This window comes from Leptonychotes weddellii, chromosome 8 (genome assembly GCF_054177405.1).
Source record: "Leptonychotes weddellii isolate Sample4059 chromosome 8, ASM5417740v2, whole genome shotgun sequence".
Lineage (NCBI taxonomy): Eukaryota > Metazoa > Chordata > Mammalia > Carnivora > Phocidae > Leptonychotes > Leptonychotes weddellii.
The window spans coordinates 115568491-115589475 of NC_138376.1; the positions used below are offsets into that span (position 1 = coordinate 115568491).

Genomic DNA, 20985 nt, shown 5'->3' on the forward strand with positions numbered 1-20985 from the left:
AGTCAGACCTTTTGTAGCTTTGAAGAGAATGAATGCAGATTTGCATATATACAAAAAAGCAATGATTTTCAACCTTTTAGAAACTTATCCCACGCCTTTTGTTACACTTAAAGGGAGTCTCACTGAAAGTAATTGGGGTGTCTTTGAGAAATAGATGATTCCAGGTCTAGGGTAAGAAGTGTACAAGATGATTTTGGACTTCTTGTCATATCAGAAAACAAGCTATGAAAGACTACTAGGTTCATGTCATATGTACACATGAGCCAACTTGAAATCATTCCCACTAGCCTAAAGATAGGATATAATGACCATAATCAGTTGATACACATCAAAATGTTAAAGATAACTGGAGTTTATGAGGATACTGAAAATAAATCTTAGTAACCTTTAGAGGTTGCTAAGGGCATCAATTCGTTATTCTAAAAAACCAGTAGAGAGAATTTATTTATCCTTTTTCTTCTGTGCAAAGAGTACTAAATAGTTGAAGAGAGCAAGTTCTTTGAGGAAGAACTGCAGCTCATACACAAAGAAGGAATCTTATAATTGGGATATCACCAATATCACCATTTTGCAACCCCTAATGAAATAAAGATTCTAAAGTGATCATCAGTAACTGCTTGAAATCATTAGCTGGATCAGGCTGATAACATCAGAATCTGCCCGTCAGCTTTAAGATCACAAAAGGACAGACAGACATTGTGTCTCCTTGTGTGATGCAGTAAGAAACAGACCCTATAAAGAGTCTTGCCAAAAATTCATACATGAACCTGCTGACACTTAGAGTTACAACTACTAGTTCACAATGAAATACAGCCGATATTGACACCACAGAGTGCACCTATCCAGTCTAGATGGGAAATTCTGCTGCACAAGTGATCAAGTTTTTCAACAAATGACCAGAAAGTTTTTAGAAGAGGGGAGGATTAATTATTATTGGAAATTTAAGAGACATATCAGCCAAATTAAATATGTGGACTTTCCTTAGATCCTCTTTCAGACTAACTAAAAAGACATTTATGACACAATCGGAATTTCAATACTATTTCGATATTAGCTGATATTAAGTATTGAATATTTTAAGGTATGATATTGTCATTGTGGTTATGTTTTTATAGGTCCCTATTTTTAAAAGATACATACTGAAGTATTAACAGATAAAAATGAAATAATGTCAGAGACTTGATCTAGCTTGGTGGGGGGAGAAGCTGGGGCACATCCATTAGATGAAAAAAGATTTGCCATATATTGATATTGTTAAAGCTGGATGATGAATATAGGTGAGTTTATCATGTTTACTCTTTATTTTTGAATATGTTTTAAATTTTTTAAATAAATTTAATAAAAAGTACATTTTCTTTTATCCTATTGTGGCTAAGAAAGTGATGTCTGTAGAGGGTAAATAACCTAAGGCCATGTGAGTTACTAGCATAACTGGGACTAGAACATATTAGATTTTATAAATCAGATTTTATAAAGGATTGAAGGGATTTTTGAGAGCTCAAGAGAATTAAGGAGGAAGACTTTGTAAATATGAGTATCTGCTTTTAAAAAGGAAGTGTGGGATTGGATTAAGTAGACAATACACATTTTAATTTGGGGATGTTGGCCGGGAGGAGGTGAGAAGATGGGGTCTTTGTGAGCTTTGGTTTAGTAGGGAGAATTTACAGAAATAGCAGTAAAGTTAGCTTGAAGCAAAAAGCACCAATTAGGTTTGGCAAGAGTCTAACTGTAATAACAGTAATTGGTTGATAAAGATTGTGGTGAATTTTTAAATTTTATTTCAAAAACTAATATATATCAATTCAGAGTTAGGAACAGGGTAAGAGAATTTTTATAGCATGAGAGATTTGAACTGTTAGGTTGGGAGGAAAAAAGTCAAACCTTACTAACTTTGTTTTTGCATTACCCATTCGAACTGCGGACTATCATTTCTTAAGACTTCAAGATGCCCTTTGTAGTTCAGTTTCCTTTAATTAGATTTTATCTCCTATCAAACCACCTATAGACATTTTAACTTGGTTATTCATCTTTTTTATGTCTAAAACTGACCTCTTTCTGTCAGACTTCTAATCTTCCAACCCTCTTTGAAGGCTCTTTCTCTCTCATAGCCAAATTGTATCCATTGTTTATTTGTAGTCTTTCATAATTTGTGTCCACTATCAAACAGTCATAATTTCATGTCTTCCAGTGGTGGTCTTGTCAAGAAATTTTCCCTTTCCCATTCATCTTGAGTATCAACAGACTGCCTCCCCAAAATGCCCTTGTGTCTTTACTTCTCGGTTCATTCATGTTAAGTGGCTTCTCCCCATTGCCTATGTCAGAGTCCAGACGTTAGTGTGACTCATTTTTCAAAATCCTTGATTATAGGCATACCTTGGAAATATTGTGGGTTTGGTTCCAGACCACTATAATAAAACGAATATCGTAACAAAGCAAGTCAAGTGAATTTTTTGGTTTCCCAGTGCATATAAAAATTATGTTTACACTATACTATAGTCTATTGATAGTGCAATAGCATTATGTCTAAAAAGACAATGAACATACCTTAATTAAAAAATACTTTATTGCTAAAAAATGCTAACCATCATCTGAGCTTTCAGTGAGTAGCAGTCTGTTTGCTGGTGTAGGGTCTTGCCTCCAGGTTGATGGCTGCTGACTGATCAGGGTGGTGGTTGCTGAAGGTTGGGTGGCGGTGGCAGTTTCTTAAGATAAGACAACAGTGAACTTTGCTACATCAACTGACTCTTTCACAAACGATTTCTCTGTAGCATGCAATGCTATTTGATGGCGTCTTACCCACAGGAGAACTTCTAAATGGGAATCAGTCAAATCCTGCCACTGCTTTCTCAACTAAGTTTATGTAATATTCTGAATCCTTTATTGTCATTTCAACAATCTTCACGGCATCTTCAGCAGTAGATTCCATCTCAAAAAGACCACTTTTTTTTTGTTCATTTGTGAGAAGTAACTCCTCATTCATTAAAGTTTTATCATGAGATTACACAACTCAATCATATCTTCAGGCTCCACTTCTAATTCTTTTGCTCTTTCCACCACATCTGCAGTTACTTCCTCCACTGAAGTCCTGAACCCCTCAAAGTCATCCATGAGGATTGGAATCATCTCCTTCCTCACTTCTGTTAATGTTGCTATTTTGACCTCTTCCCATGAATCAAATGCTCTGAAGGTTTTCAGTTTACTTTGCCTGGATCTATCAGAGAAATCACTGTGTATGGCAGCTATAACCTTACAAAATTTGTTTCTTAAATAACAAGACTTGAAAGTCTAAATGACCCCTTGATCCATGGGCTGTCAAATGGATATTGTGTTAGCAGGGATGAAAACAAGATAAATCTCATTGTACATCTCCATCAAAGCTCCCTGGGTGATCAGGTGCATTGTCAGTAAGCAGTAATATTTTGAAAGGAATCTTTTTTTCTGAGCAGTAGGTCTCAATAATGGGCTTAAAATATTCAGTGAATCACGTTGTAAACAGATGTGCTGTCATCCAGCCTTTGTTGTTCCCTTTATAGAGCAAAAACAGTAGATTGAGCATAATTGTTAAGGGCCCTATGATTTTTGGAATCGTAAATGAGCACTGGCTTCAATTTAAAGTCACCAGCTGCATTAGCCTCTAACAAGAGAGTGAGCCTATCCTTTGAAGCCAGGCATTGACTTCTTCTCTGTAGCTATGAAAGTCATAGATGGAATCTTCTTCCAATATAAGGCTATTGCATCTACATTGAAAATTTGTTACTTAGTGTAGCCACCTTCACTAATTATCTTAGCTGGATCTTCTGGGTAACTTGCTGCAGTTTCTATATCAGCACTTGCTGCTTCGCCTTGCACTTGATGTTATGGAGATGGCTTCTCTCCTTAAACCTCATAAACCAGCCTCTGCTAGCTTTAGACTTCTCTTCTGCAGCTTCCTCACCTCTCTCAGCCTTCACAGTATTGAAGAGAGGTTAGAGCCTTGCTCTGGATTAGGCTTTGGCTCAAGGGAATGGTGAAACTGGTTTGATCTTCTATGCAGACCACTAAAACTTTCTCCTATCAACAATAAGACAGCTTTGCTTTCTTATCATTCATGTGCTCACTGGAGTAGCGCTTTTAATTTCCTTCAAGAACCTAAAATCCTTTGCATTTACAACAGGCTCTGGCCTATCTTGGATTTTGACATGCCTCACTAAGTTTAATCAGTTCTAGCCTTTGATTGACAGTTGAGATAGGTACAGCTCTTCCTTTCACTTGAACACTTAGAAGCCATTGTAGGGTTATCATCATCATCATTATTATTATTAATTAGGGTCATTTCAGTATTGTTGTGTCACAGAAAATAGGGAAGTCCAAGGAGAGGGAAAGAGATGGGGAAACAGTCAGTGGAATAGTCAGAATACACACAACATTTATCAATGAAGTTCACCATCTTCATGGATATGGTTCATAGCACCCCAAAACAATTAGAGTAATAACATCGAAGATCACTGGATTGGGCGGCTAGATGGCTCAGTCAGTTGAGCATCCAACTCTTGGATTTCAGCTCAGGTCATGATGTCGGAGTCATGGGATCGAGCCCCAAGTCAGGCTTTGTCTCCCTCTGCCCGTCCCCCCACTCGTGCTCTCCTGCATGCTCTCTCTCTCTCTCTCATATAAACAAATAAACCTTTAAAAAAAAAAAGATCAGTGGACCATGGATTGCCCTAACAAATACAATAGTAATGAAAAGGTTTGGGGCGCCTGGGTGGCTCAGTTGGTTAAGCGACTGCCTTCGGCTCAGGTCATGATCCTGGAGTCCCGGGATCGAGTCCCGCATCGGGCTCCCTGCTCAGCAGGGAGTCTGCTTCTCCCTCTGACCCTCCTCCCTCTCATGCTCTCTGTCTCTCATTCTTTCTGTCTCAAATAAATAAGTAAAATCTTTAAAAAAAAAAAAAAAAAAAAAGGTTTGAAATATTCTAACCATTACCAAAATGTGGCACAGAGACATGAAGTGAGCAAATGCTGTTGGTAAAATGGTGCCAATAAATTCGCTCAATGCAAAAAAAAAAAAAAAATTCACTCAATGCAGGGTACCACGAACTTTAAATTTGTAAAAAACACAGTATCTGCAAAGCTCAATAAAATGAGGTATACCTGTATTTAATCCCAATCTGCTTTATTAATATTTGTTCCACAAAATCTCCGATACAAACCTTTAACTCCAACTAAATCTGTTCCAGTTAACCTTGTTTAGAATATGCTTTTACTTATTATCACACTAAAATCTGTCTTTACTCATGCCGTTCCCTTCACTAGGAGTCCTTTTTCCCTCTTCAAGTCCTGCATATACTACTGTGTGTGAAGCCCATCAGACTATGCCTCCCTTATTAACACAGTTCTGTGTACGGTAGTCTACAATACTAACTCTCTGTTGAACTTAGAAACCACTTATTATTTGGCACATAGTCATGTTTTAATAGTGTTACCTTTTCATAAATCCATGGTTTGTCTAATTGAGTTGCAAAACTTTTCTAGGGAAAATTTTGTTTCTATATGTCATTGAGTCTTCCACAGTCTCAGAGTACTATGCATAATTTAGATGTTCAGTAAATATTTTTATGGATGATTTATGACTGGTGATTGGTCAGTCTCTTGAGGATTCTTTAGAAATAATCTGGTTGCTTTTTTGTTTTTGTTTTCATTTCTGTGGAGTAGATTTATATGGTGCTATCTAAAGGCAGAGATAGGAGCTCAGTTGCTCTAGGTGCTACCTTGAGTTTAGAGGAAGCATATAATGAATTGAGATGACTTTGTTGTGTTATTTTAGGACTTTTTCTATTTAAATACCACATACGTAATTTTTTAAAGAGTTTATTTAGAGAGTGAGAGCGTTCACGAACGGCGGGGGGGGCAGAGAGAGAGGGAGAGAGAATCCTAAACAGACGCTGTGCCGAGTGTGGAGCCCGACACAGGGCCTGATCTCACAATCCTGAGATTATGACCTGAGCTGAAATCAAGAGTTGGACACTTAACTGACTGGGCCACCCAGGCGCTCCCTACATATCATTTTTTAAAAGGTCATTAATTTAAAACAATTCATATAGCACTTGAATGTGCAAAACATTTAATTATATAGTATTATATGCCTAATGAATATAATACTTAATGGTTATGTTTTGTTCAGCATTCAAATCATGTTTTTGATTAGGTTATAATTTTTACTATATTTGCATGAATCCATTTTACTGTAAAATAGCTCCTTAAACGGAACAGTGACTTGGTTTGCTGTCAGCTATTGCTAGTTAGAGAGCTTTTCCACTATGTTAGTAGTGAGGATTTGTAATTCAAGCATTTGCACAAAAAAATAGTTCTTCTCAATAAAAAGGTTCAAATATGTCTGTTAGAATTGTATTAACTAATCACTCGTTAATCACATACTATTTTAGTAGTGATGAGAGTGTAACAACCAGAAGGTGGTTAACATCAAGCTATTTTTATTTTGTTTTATAGAATAATAATAACCTGGATGCTTGCTGTGCTGTTCTCTCTCAAGAGAGTACAAGGTATCTTTATGGTGAAGGAGACTTGAATTTCTCGGATGACTCTGGAATTTCTGGCCTCCGAAATCACATGACTTCTCTCAACTTGGACTTGCATTCACAGAATGTTTACCACCATGGAAGAGAAGGAAATAGAATGAATGGAAGCAGGACTCTGACGCACAGCATTAGTGATGGACAACTTCAAGGTGGTCAGTCCAATAATGAACTCTTTCAGCAGGAGCCACAGACAGCACCAGCTCAAGTTCCTCAAGGCTTTAATGTTTTTGGAATGTCTAGTACATCTGGTGCTTCAAATTCAGCACCACATCTTGGATTTCAGTTAGGCAGCAAAGGAACATCTAACCTTTCTCAGCAAACTCCCAGATTTAATCCCATTATGGTAACTTTAGCCCCAAATATCCAGACTGGTCGTAATACTCCCACATCTTTGCACATACATGGTGTCCCTCCACCTGTACTTAACAGTCCACAGGGAAATTCTATCTATATTAGGCCTTACATTACAACTCCTAGTGGTACAGCTCGACAGACGCAACAGCATTCTGGCTGGGTATCTCAGTTTAATCCTATGAACCCTCAACAAGTCTATCAACCTTCACAACCTGGTCCCTGGACTACTTATCCTGCATCTAATCCTATGTCACATACCTCAGCCCAGCAGCCAAACCAGCAAGGCCACCAGACCTCTCATGTCTACATGCCCATCAGTTCACCTACTACTCCACAGCCACCAACAATTCATTCATCTGGTAGCTCACAGTCTTCTGCCCATAGCCAATATAACATTCAGAATATTTCAACAGGACCTCGAAAAAACCAGATTGAAATCAAACTTGAACCCCCACAAAGAAACAGCTCTTCAAAATTGCGTTCTTCTGGACCTCGAACCTCCAGCAGTTCCTCTTCAGTCAACAGCCAGACCTTAAATAGAAATCAGCCCACTGTTTACATAGCTGCCAGTCCCCCAAATACTGATGAGGTGATGTCCCGTAGTCAACCCAAGGTCTATATTTCAGCTAATGCCGCCCCAGGAGATGAACAGATCATGCGGAATCAGCCCACCCTCTTCATATCCACAAACTCTGGAGCATCTGCTGCCTCCAGGAATATGTCTGGGCAAGTGAGCATGGGTCCTGCCTTTATTCATCACCACCCTCCCAAAAGTCGAGCAATAGGCAATAACTCTGCAACTTCTCCTCGAGTCGTGGTCACTCAACCCAATACAAAATATACTTTCAAAATTACAGTTTCTCCTAATAAACCCCCTGCAGTTTCACCAGGGGTGGTGTCCCCTACCTTTGAACTCACAAATCTTCTAAACCATCCTGATCATTATGTAGAAACAGAGAATATTCAGCACCTCACGGACCCTACTTTAGCACATGTGGATAGAATAAGTGAAGCACGGAAGTTGAGTATGGGATCTGATGATGCTGCCTACACTCAAGGTAATAATCCTGAAGGTGGGGTCACTTTCCATGCTGGGCTTATTGGTGTACATTTGATTTTACTTGTAGAAATGGCTATCAGTATTATTATTTCATCTTTTTTTAAGTGTCAAATCATACTACTTTTAAAACCTCAGAGTATTCATACAAATTGTGAATTTCATTTTTACTATCATATAACTTAAAAGTTTGAAGGATAGGGTTATTACATCTTCAGCATAATCCATCCTGGTGTGCTTACTTTCTTAATGTTTTAACCCTTTCTTTTCAGTTAATTCTCTTCTCTGTGGTGATGTTGACTTGCTCTTTAAAATTTTTGTGAATAAAAATTCATAAAAACACATCTTAGTAAGATATTAGTGGCCTCGTATAGTCGGTAAATCTGCCTTCTTTGACTAGGCGATTTCTCTATTTTTCAAGTATTTTCGTTTTTCTAATATAACATTGTTAGTCTTATTTTATATCAAAATCTAACTTCTTACAAGTCCTAGAATAATTTACCTCTAAGAGAGATTTTGAGTTCTGTTCTCAATATTTGTTTCTTTCAGCCTCCCTTAAACATCAGTTAATGCAGCCTTTATCTTTATTTGGAATTGTGGATAAAAACATTAGTTAGTCTATCTCATTTGATTATCCTCTTCTGAAATAGACTAGTTGATATTGGCATAATACTAAATTATATCTGTATTAATTCAAGTAGAGATAATTTCTGTCAGATGTGTTTTATTTGGTCCCTTAAGTTACTTAATCTTCAGTAAGAAACCATTAAACTCCTTCAGATATGAAAGTGGAGGTTAAGTGTTTGTTTTCTTGAATATTGATGCAGGTTTGTAGATTGGCTGAGAGTCCTTTAGAGCAACAACATATCGTAGTCATCTTTGTATCCGCAGTGAGCTGTTCCAAGTATTGTAGGTTGGAGAAGAATAGATTATCACCCCCTTGCAACATGCAGCCCTGTACGACCACTAGTACCACTTGTTCTTTTAAAAATTTCTTAAAATAGTGATTTTACTGCTGAGTTTCTCAGAGGAGCCTGATTGTTATGTTTAAACTACTGTATTCTTGTGCTTCTCAACTCAAGCTGGGCTGTGATGCTTTCAGATTTCATAAACACCTATGGAGCTTTCAAATAAGGATGCCCAGGGCTCATCCCAAACTTGCTCAGTTAGAATCTCTGAATGGTGAGGTCTAGGTGTGCATGTGTGTTTTAAAGGTCCGTGGGTGATTCCGATTGCACTAGAAATTGTGCTAAAACTGGACCCGTTTTTGTTTAGTTTCAGGCAATACATGAATTTTAATATACCATTATTTATTTCACTGATACTTAATTCCTGTTTTTCTCCCACAGTCCTCTTCTCCTTCTCTCCTTCCAGCAAATAGCAGATTTCCTGTATTTAGGTAGTTGCTGTTTCTTAAATGGAGAGTAAATTGTTGTATGAAGATAATTTGATAAAGGGAATTTTCAGTTGAAATAGACATAATCGCCTTTAACTGGAGTGTGAATATAAAGTGTTGCTTAAACTTGCTATCTCCAGTTTCTCTCATTCTCTTTTGAATCTAATCCAGTCAGGATTTTATCCACTATAGTCACCCAGAACTGCTCTTGTCAAGGTCATGAGTGACAGCATTGTTAAAAAACCCACAGTCTCCTTTCGGCCTTCATCTTCCTTGATGTATGTATCAGCAGCATTTACCAGTCAAGCACCCTCTTCACTGTGAAACATTTTGTTCATTTGACTTCAGGATACTACTCTAGAATTTCCACCTCTCTTTTTATTCTTAGCTGGTTCTCCCTCCCTCAGCTCTTACCTCTTTATCCTTCCGCTTCTCAAAGAAATGAGATCAAAGCCTCAAAGCTTAATCCTTGGGCCTTTTCTCTTTTCTGTCTGTACCATTCTGTAGGTGATCTCATTCAGCCTCATGACTCTAAATATTAGATGCTAATGCCAGAGTGCATGGGTGGCTCAGTTAAGCGTCCCATTCTTGATTTCTGCTCAGGTCATGCTCTCAGGATCATGGGATCAAACCCCATGTCAGGCTCCATGCTCAGCGCAATCTGCCTAGATTCTCTCTCTCCCTCTCCCTCTGCCCTTCCCTGCGCACACATGCGCGTGTGCTCTCTTTCTCTCTCTCTCTAGATAAATAAAATCTTTTAAAAACAATATAAATAAATAAATAAATATTATGTGCTAATGATTCCCAAATTTGTAACTCTAACCTAGACTTATTCCCCAAATTTCAAGCCAGTTTATTTAACATCTCCATTTGAATGTTTACTAGGCATCTCGAATTTTCTGTATCTGAAATACCTTCTGACATTCCCCCAGCTTACTCTTCCTATGATCAGTCCTCCCATCTCAGTTAATGACAACTTAATTTTTTTAGTGCTTAGGCCAGATACTTCAGAAACACCCTTGACTCCTCCTTTCTTTCATATTTCACATCTAATTTGACAGTAAAATCTGTCAACTCTAACCTTCAAGGTGTATTAAGAGTTCTCTCCTTACCACCTATGGCCACCACTCTGGTCTGAGCTACCATCATCTCAAGTGGATTATTGCAGTAGCCTACCTGCTTTCACTCTTGCTTCCTTATGGTCTTCTTTCAAATAAGCAGCCAGAGAGACACTGTTAAAAAACATAAGTCAGATTATATAATTCCTCTGCATATGATGGCTTTTTCGTTCAGAGTAAAAGCTGTGAAGCCTTGCATGACCCACTGCCCATCCCTCAGCTCTTTTCCTTCTGCTTTCCTTCAACCCTATTGGCCTTCTTGCTATTCCTTAAACATGGAAGGCATGCCTTAGGATCTTCGTACTTGCTGTTTTCTCTGTCCGAAATTCTCTTCTCCCAGAATCCACAATTAACTCCCTTCAGATCTTTACTCAAAAGTCACCTTCACCTTTTCCATGAGATTATCTCTGGTCTTCGTGTCTTAATCTCCACCCAGCATTCCTATCTCCATTTTTGCTTATATTTGCTTAGAGAGGGGGGAAATGAATAATCTAATATTAAGACATATAATAACTAATACATAATACACTGAAAGCTTACTATGTGCTAGGCAATTTTCTGAATGCCCATTTATTCCTCACAACCAACTATAATGTAGACATTAGTATTATTACTATTTTCAGATTAAAATATTTAGGAACAGGGGCTACCTGGGTGGCTCAGTCAGTTAAGCATCCAACTCTTGATTTCAGCTCAGGTCATGATCTCGGGGTTATGAGATCGAGCCCCACACTGGGCTCCACACTGAGCATGGAGCCCACTTAGGATTCTCTTCTCCCTCTGCCCCTCCCCCTGCACTCTCTCCCACTCTCTCTCCCCCCACCCAAATAAATAAATAAATAAAATACTTATGAACAGACTGGGTAAGTAAGAACCTTGCCAAAGGACAAATAGCAGAGTCAAAGATTCTAACCTAGGAAGTTGCCAATGGAGCCCACACTCTTAACCGCAGCACTGTAACATCTTTCCACATTTGCAAAATAAGCCCTCTGGAAGGATGTTTAAGTTTGTCTTATAGCTTCACATAACCCCTGGTACATCATTGTGGGGGCCACATGTTCCCCAGTTTAAGAAGTGTGAAGCTAAAAGATCACTCAATAAAAAGTAAAACAAGAACAGGCAGCTATAGGGAAAGAAATCACAACATACAGATGTAATTAGGAAAACAACTTGAAAAATAAAGTAATACCCTGGAGTGGTATGGGGAGCACCTTCCAAAGGCACCTAAAGGTGAAAAAAAAAACAAAAAACCGCTGATGAGTGAAGCCTCTGGTTTGAGAGCTCAAAGCCTACCCAAATAGCAAATAGCAGGGTTCCTCAGAATCTGCCACTCAAATTACTTCTCTTCACTAACAGCCTTCAGACAGTTTAAACAACTACACTCACTTTCTTTAAACATATCTACATACCTGTGGAATTCCATAACTTTCATGTGGCTGTGCATCCTTGTATTATCTCTCTGCATGCACTCTGTATTGGGGGAGGTCCTGTTTTGCAGCCTTTCATCTTGTTTCCTTCTGTTTCGTACGGAACTGCTGTTGTTGACCCAGATTTATGCATATCCAGTGACAAAGTCTTGATGGAGTGTTTCTTTGACTTGGTTCTATTAAGATCAAAGGATTGTTCTTTTCTGAAAATGCATCTTTTATGATGTTACCTTACATGTGTGTGATGCTCTACAGTTTATATAGCACTCACTACCGTACTTCATATGGCAACCCAAATAATACTGATATTTAAGCAAGCATCTTTTCTCAACTCTGATTTGTGTGGTGTGGGTAATAAAGAGAAAAGAAATCTCTCTGCCTCCTGCAGTGAAATTGATCTTTCCAAAGCTCCTGGAACATACTGTTTCCGAGTAGGAAAAGAAGCTGTGCCAGGTATAGAATCCTAGGAAAATATTTTTCTCAAAAACTGAGGAGGGAACATACATAAATAAATTTGGTAAACAAAATGCAGTATTTTTCATTTATATTTCATCTAACATTTAAAATCTACAATAAAACATTTCAAAAATGAGAATTTATGTTTATAAAAGATACATTGTTGGATATGCTCTCTGCTATAGAATGAGCAGAGGAAAAAGAGGTAAATTAATGAAACTTCTACCACTCTCCTGCTCATTTCGTCACCAAGTCTCCCACCACCACTGCGAAAGGAAATAAATTACATTTGAGTCTTTAAACTACCACAGGAATCAGAGACACCAATGAGTGCCCAATAGAAAAGACAAATTCAGGTTAGAGAGAAATTCCATTTCATAGTCTATGGATATGAAGAAGACTCTTATTTTACCTGCTAAGAAGAACAAATATTGAAGCGAAAATTTCTCAGCAGTAGTAAAGGTTACTGCGTGGCCAAATAGCTACATCTCTCCCCCCTACCCCCCCCTTGAGTCATACTACCTGACTCTACCTAACTTCTGAAAATACCAGTAAATACCTGATCATTCACTGTATTCTGAGACTCTCTGGTGTTTTCTGTTCATAGAAGTATGCTTTTAGTAACACTGGCAATTTCTATGGATATGGAGAACAAATGCTTCACTCATTTAAACCAGTTTTCATGGCAGGGGAGGGAAAGGGCCTGCTTTCTATGCCAGAAGCTCTTACAAACTACCACTGCTGCCAAAAATGATTCCTTCTCTGTTATTTCTACAGAAATCCATCTGTGCAGTGTTAAAAATTACATACATAAGGTCATAAACATTTTTAATGATACCTCAGTACTTTTTTTCCAGTTATATTTATGGTCCTATCGTATTGTTAAGCAGTAGCCTTGACTTTGAACCTAAATTAGGAAAATAAATAGGAAAACTTACGACATGAAAATTAGCTTCTTGGACTTTGTGTTTCTCATTCCTTGTCTTTTTTTTTTTTTTTTTTTTTACCAATGCTTCTCTCCGAATCACAACACCTTCCTATCTAACAAGATTTAATAAAAATGCTTAATCATGACAAAAATTGAGAGGGCTAAATATTCTTTTCAAGAGGAGATATAACTTCAGTTAGTTCAAATTTTTAAATTTGCATTTTGCCTTTATTTTATGCATCTGCTGATTGGAAATGCCTTTTTTTAGAATGTTGACTTACTATGTTGACCTTGAGATTATGTTAAGTAATTAAATCAAAATTAAGCTTAATTGATATCAAACCTGTACAGAATTTTCATAGGTTCTTCCCAATCTCAAGACTAACTACCTTTTTTAATTTGAAATAAATCTCAGGGTTGGAAGAGACTTTAAAAGTGATCTCAAATTCTGCGAAGGTTATCCAGGCCATTTGCCCATCCAACACTTGGTCCTACAAGGTCCCTAGGAAGTGTAAATCCATTCTGTACATGCTTGCATACCTGAAGAAGCACACTCCACACTCTGCCTCCTAGCAAGTTATTTCCTGTATTAAACTGATCTCTTTAAAAAGTATTATGCAACATACGCATATGATGAAAGAAATTTCAACCCCCCAAAAAAGGAAGATAGTATAAAAATGTGTCTCCTTTCAGCCCCTGCCTATATCTTCCCACCAACCCTCCCACTACTAAACTCTCAGAGGTAACCTCCATTAGCCATCTTTATCCTCCTTGTCGTCATAATCACATGCACACACCCCTTCTATAATGCAGATACACTGTCCATATATGGGCATATGTAAATACACATATGCAGGGTTTTATAATCTATACATACCCTATGGTATATATAATGAACATTGTAGAGAGATATACACAGTTTTTGCTTAACATCTTAAGATCATTGCATTTCAGCATGTACAAATCTATTTCATTCTTTTTTAAAAAGTTTAGTCGTGGGGCACCTCGGTGGCTCAGTCAATTAAAAAGTTTAGTCATTATTTTAATAGCATTAATAAAATAGAGTTAATCCCATGAAGTTCACTTATTTACAGTGTACAAATCAATGATTTTTGGTATAGTTACTTACATGCCACCATAAACACAATATTAAACATTTTTGTCACCTCAGAAACTCCACACCCTTTAGCCATCACCTGCCTATCCCAGTACCCCCAGCCTTAGTCCTAAGCAACCACTCATCTACTTCTAGATTTACATCTTCTAGACACTTCATATAAATGGAATTACATAATAGTTTTCTGTGACCGGCTTTTTTCACCTAGCATAATGTTTTAGAAGTTCATTCATGTTGTAGCATGTGTTAGTACTTCATTCCTTTTTATAGCCGAATAATGTGCTATTATATAGACATATACTATTTGTTTGTTCCTCATTTGATGGACATTTGGTTGTTTCCATCTTTTGGCTATTATGAATACTACTGTAAACATTCATTACACTTTTTTGTGGACATTTGTTTTTATTTCTCTTGAACATATGCTCTCTGGGAGTGGAATTCCTGATTCACATAGTAATTCTATGTTTAACCATTGAGGAACTGCCGGACTGTTTTCAAAAGTGACTGCACCTTTTGGCAGATTCCACCAGCTGTATATGAGGATTTTGATTTCTCTACATCATCAACAATATTTGCCATTGTTTGACTTTGAATCTTGCCATCCTAGTAACTATAAAGTGGTATCTCATTTTGTGGTTTTGAGTTGCATTTCTCTGATGGCTAATGACATTGAGGGTAACTACATGTGTTTATTGGCCACTTATGTATTTTCTTTGGAGAAATGTCTATATCCTGTGCCCCTTTTAAATTGGGTAATTTGTCTTTTTATTATTGAGTTGTATGAATTCTTTGTATATTCTAAGTGTAAGTCTCTTATATGATTGGTAACTATTTTTCTGTGAACTTTCTTTTTTTCTTTTTTTTTTTAAGTAAGCTCTACGCCCAGTGTGGGGCTCGAACTTATGACCCCTGCAATCAAGAGTTGCATGCTCTACCAACTGAGCCAACCAGGCACCCCTGTCTTTCCATTTTCTTTTTTTTTTTTTTAAAGATTTTATTTATTTATTTGACAGAGAGATAGAGAGCACAAGTAGGTAGAGCAGCAGGCAGAGGGAGAGGGAGAAGCAGACTCCCCGCTGAGCAGGGAGCCCAATGCGGGGCTCGATCCCAGGACTCTGGGATCATGACCTGAGCTGAAGGCAGGCACTTAACCTACTGAGCCACCCAGGCGCCCCATGTCTTTCCATTTTCTTGATGGTGCTCTTTGAGGCACAAAAGTTTTTAATTTAGCTGCAGTCCAACTTACTTATTTTGCTGTTTCTCCTTTCATTGCTCATGTTTTTGGTGTCATATCTAAGAATCAGTTGCCAAATCAGAGGTCATGAGAATTACTCCTATGTTTTCTCCAAAGAGTTCTATAGTTTTAATGCTCATATTTTGGTCTTTGATGTATTTTGAGTTAATTTCTATATAATAGTATGAGGTAAGGACCTAACTTCATTCTTTCACGTGCGGCTTATCCAGATATCCCAGCACCATCTGTTGAAAAGACTTTTATTTCCTCATTGAATGGTCTTGGCACCCTCATAGAAAATCAGTTGACGATAAGCACATGGGTTTATTTCTGGACTCTTAATTATTTTTCATTGATCTGTATGTCTGCCTTTATTCCACACTGTCTTGATTATTGTTACTTTGTAGTAGGTTTTGAAATTGAGACATGTAAATTCTACATTGTTCTTTTTCAAGAACATATAAATTTATAATAATAATTTATAAATTCTAGAATTAACTTGTCAATTTCTACAGAGAAGTCAGCTGGGATTCTGGTAGGAATTGCACTAAAATATTTTTCTACATATACTTGATTTTTTTTTTAATTTTTTTTTAAAGATTTTATTCATTCGAGACACAGAGACAGAGAGAGAGAGAGCACGAGCACGAGCAGGGGGAGAGGCAGAGGGAGCAGCAGGCTCCCCGCTGAGCCAGGAGCCAGACATGGGGCTCTATCCCAGGACCCTGGGATCATGACCCGAGCCAAAGGCGGATGCTTAACCATCTGAGCCACCCAGGCGCCCCCTACATGTACTTGATTTAAAAAAAAAAAAAAGCAATTGGAACAAAAGGTTGTATAGTGAAAAGTTCCCCTCACCAGAGACAACCAAGAGCTATTCACAAATATTTCATTTTCTATTCTTCTAAAAACTGAAACTGTATATCAAGTATATATATATATATGTATTTATATATAAGCATATATTTATATACAAGCATATATATATATATTTACATCTCTTTTTATAAATGAAATACGGCATTTTGCTTTTTGTTTTTATCATTTTTTTTGTCTCTATCTCTTTGAGAGTATTCCATGTCAACAGGTGCAGATAGATCTCTTTTCTTAAAAAATGGCTGCATGGTGTTTTGTACCATAATCCGTAACCAGGCCTTTCTTGATAGATAGACCTTAAGTTCTTGTTTTTACAAACTGCTGCAGTAAAAATCCTGTACATTCATATTTATGCCCATGTCCAAGTATGACATGCAGAAGAGATTACCAGGAGTGGAACTGCTGTGTCAAAGGATATGTGTATTTTTAATTTTGATAGATACATCATTTAGGCTTGGTTATGCTTCAGTAACAAACTATCTTTAACAACCAAGATTTATCTCTAGCTCACTTGCCACTATAGATAGCTGGTGGGCTTTGTTCTTTATCATCCTCACTTAAGGACCCAGGTTGAGGGAAGCTCCATTCCATGCCTCCATGATTGTTCAGGCAAGACAAAAGAAATACAGCAAATCAGTACTGACTCCTTAAGCTTCTACCCTGACATGTTACTCTTTAGTAAAGCAAGTTACAGAACCGCACCTAACCACATCTGATTGCTAGAGAATGGGGAGGCATAATTCTACCATACATACCTGGAAGGCAGAGAGCCAGAAATATTTGGTGAAGGACACCGATGACTACCACAGAACATGTTGCCAGTTTTGAGACTCTTTGTCTACCAGTTTATACTCTCATATTTGTAAATAGGGAACACTTTTGGCAGCATTTATAAGAATGTTCTTTTCCTTCTTCCCTCCCCTACTCATCACTATGTAGGTGATTGAAAAAAAGAATACATCTTTGTCAGTCTGGTAGGCAAAAATGTATTGTTTTGGATTTTAAAAATTTGCATCTTTAAATATGAGTGAGGTTGAGCATCTTTTCATGTATTAATTTTTAAGCCGTTTGTATTTTGTGAACTTGCCTGTTGCGGGATATCTGGGTTTTTTAAATTACTTTTAACTTGATAAATTTTTTTGTTTTATAATTTTTTTTACTTTTATATATTCAGACTTATCAATCTTTTTTTTTCTTTCTGGTTTCTGGGTTTTATGTCTTATTTAGAAACTAGCCCTTCACAACATTCCAAGTTTTCAAAAGACCAGAAATCTTGCACATATCTTCTCTTAAATTATAGCGATATTCTTTGAAACTATATTGAACTGGCCTTCATTTCTCTTTCCTCTGGCAACCCTTCAAAAACTTGAAAATAATTACCATATCCCCCTTTAAAAGGATAAGCCTTTCTAAGCTATAAATGTCCCCAGTTCCTTTAATGGTTCATCCAGTTGTATTTCTTGGAGGCTCTTTTGGTATCTCTAGGGCCTGGTTTTCTTTTTCTCTAACACAAAAATTTTAGACAGTATCTATATCTTAATGCTGTAAGATTGCATTTAGAATCTTACTCATATACAAATTAGGCCAACAAGGTGTTTATCTAGCAGAAGCCTCATACTCACCTATTATTAATATGAAGTATAAATGATTTAAGTTTCTTAAAAATAATTACAGGAGTTAAGCATCATTCCTCATAGTTTTGTTATTTCTGTTGCCCAGATTACAGGCCCAGTTGCAGCACTGTTGAAAGATCTGATTTCAAACTCTCCTTAAAAATGACAAGATAGATGAAAACATCAGGATGTTTATTTTAATGAGTAATTGCCATCTCTGAATCCTTTGTGACTCCATCACTAAATAAGTGACAATAATTACACATTGGCGTTTAAAACAAATACCCCTGCTGTCAACAGTTACAGTCTAGAAAAGTCTTGATTTATTTTAGAAGCTAACATTGTACCTTGTTAGGTACAGTGACTTAGGCATGTACCTGACTTAGGCATATAAAATTGTCACGACAGACAAAAGTATAAAAGACATTAGAAATAAATACCTATTATGTTTCCAATGGCAAATTCCTCTCTCTCTCTCTCTTTTTATAATAAGCCCAAGATCTTTGTATCCATAAATAACTGTTCATTTTCCAGTGGCAAAGGTATTTTTAATATGCACACAGCACCCTCCGTTTTTTTTTTAACTTTTGGAGAAATTAGATATTATTTACACTATAAAATACCTAAAATTAGTAAAGCTAACACCATCTGAAACTTGAAGTGTGTTTTTCTAATTACAAATAAAGTTGAGTAAGAAATTGTTTCCATCGTTCACTGGAAGTTGACAAAAGCTGGGTAAAGACTAAGCTTTCTCAAACTGTGGCTTAAAAAAAAATGCCTAGAGGAGTGGTTTAAGGGCCCTAGTATTTGAATTAACTAATGTTTATTTTAACAACCACAAGAGGGAGTTGCATGCTTAAATTACCTTTATCTATTAAAATGTAATTTTGACTGAAAGAGGATTTAAAAGGTACTGAATTTTTTTTTCTCCATTATTCGTCCTTCCTTTTTGTGTATTTCAAAGGTAAAGTGGATAGGTAGGTTTAGAAAACAAAGTCAGTGTGTGATCGAGATGTTAAATACATCAGTTATTTTATTTCCTTGGTAGAACTAGCATATTAAAAAAAGCCACCTTTCGTGCTCGCCTCGGCAGCACATATACTAAAAAAAGCCACCTTTCTGCATTGTGAGCAACCTAAAAGTCTTGCCATATTTCAAAATGTATTCAGTTGTGCTAAGTGATAAATACTAAAACTAAACAAGGAGACTCTAAAATAAATTTCACGTTTTTGTTTTATCAATATTTCTATTTCTTGGACCAAAAATTAGTATTTTACTCTGTCATTCACTAAAAGTCAAATTGTTGTCATTATTTTACATTTAACAGATATTTATCAAGTGCCTACAATTGTCAGGGTTTAATACTACATACCCCGTGGTACAAAATTGCATTCAGTGTTTACTCTCAAGGAGCTTGAGGTTTAGTTGAGAGATGTACTTAATGAAAAATCTAAAATGCTGAATTTTTCCAAGTGTGAAATGAAACGAACTCATCTAACAAAGTTTCTCCTTTAGTGGGATACTGATTTATAAATACAAAGTAATAAAATATAAGCTCTTGAAATAGTTCAACTTTGTTTCCTTCCTTCACACTTTACTCATGGTATTTAATGCCCTTTGAACAGGTAGTATAGAAAATAACTTAAGCTCCTTTACTATTACAATTATCTTGGGAGTGCCCGGGTGGCTCAGTTGGTTAAAGCATCTGACTCTTCAGCCCAGGTCTTCATCTCAGGGTTGTAAGTTAAAGCCCTGCACTGGGCTCCACATCCAATCCAGAAAATCTTGGATTCCAGAATAGTAAAAATTTAATTAATGTGCTTTTGGCTGAATGAAATACTGTTACAAGGCAAATATCACAAATAAAATTAAAGCACAGTCTTTACCGATGCCTTATTATAGTTTACTCGTATATGATATTATTTTATCAAGGAATACATACTTATATACATACATTTATATATATTTTATAACATCTGTATATTATAAAATATATTTTATAACATCTATATATTATATATAACAGATATATAAATAATAAATACATAACATTTTATAACAGATATAAAATATATATGTATCTTCTATATATAGACACAATTATTATCTAGGTTTAGGTTTTTCTTTAAATTATCCTTGTTCCACATTCAGTGAACTCCTTCAGTTTAAAGGCTAGTGTCTCCCTTCAGTTCTGGAAATCCCCTCCTGATTCCCAGTTTCTCCGTTGTTTCTTTCTAGAACTTCTCTTATTCAGCTATTTGACATCCTAGACCAGCCTTCTATTTCCCATCATTATATCCTCAAATATTCTACCTCTTTATCGTTCTTATTCTGTAATTGAGTATACTTCCTTAATTTTTGTTCCAACCCATGTATGAAATTTTCATTTCAGCAATAATGTTTTTAATTTCTAAGAGCTAGTTCTCTAATTCCTTTCTCAGAGCAGATTGTTTTATGGGTGTATGAATATCTCAGATCTCTTAATGAAGCTAATTAGGATTTAAGTTTTTGTCTATCTCCTGAATTATCTGTGCTTAATCTGGTTTTAGTCTTTCTCTTTATCTAGATCTTTTACACGTCAGGTGTTCCTGAAATGTATGGTGATCCATGGCTATTGGTTCATATGTAAGAATGAAGGACTGAAAGCTAACTCATTAGGTGGAGCCTGATTCAGAGCAAAAGTGTCTTTATAAAAACACTGTAATTATGTTTCTTCATTTTGAGTCTAATAATGGTTCTTAATGGATACGTACTGTATAATGGTTTATATGGTAAAGGTTAAAATTGGGAGACCACAACTAGAGAAAAAGAGTTCATTGGCTCTAGCTGTA

General features: G+C 36.6%; 1 protein-coding gene across 5 annotated transcripts in view; it reads left to right on the plus strand.

Moving 5' to 3' along the window:
• Positions 1 to 20985, plus strand: part of TAB2 (TGF-beta activated kinase 1 (MAP3K7) binding protein 2) — a 92620-nt gene that overhangs the window by 49237 nt on the left and 22398 nt on the right. For all 5 annotated transcript variants that reach the window (XM_081829129.1, XM_081829130.1, XM_031021643.2 and 2 more), the window contains one exon: positions 6487 to 7987. In XM_081829129.1, the coding sequence (XP_081685255.1) occupies positions 6487 to 7987 (1501 nt within the window). The remainder of the gene's footprint in view (positions 1 to 6486; positions 7988 to 20985) is intronic.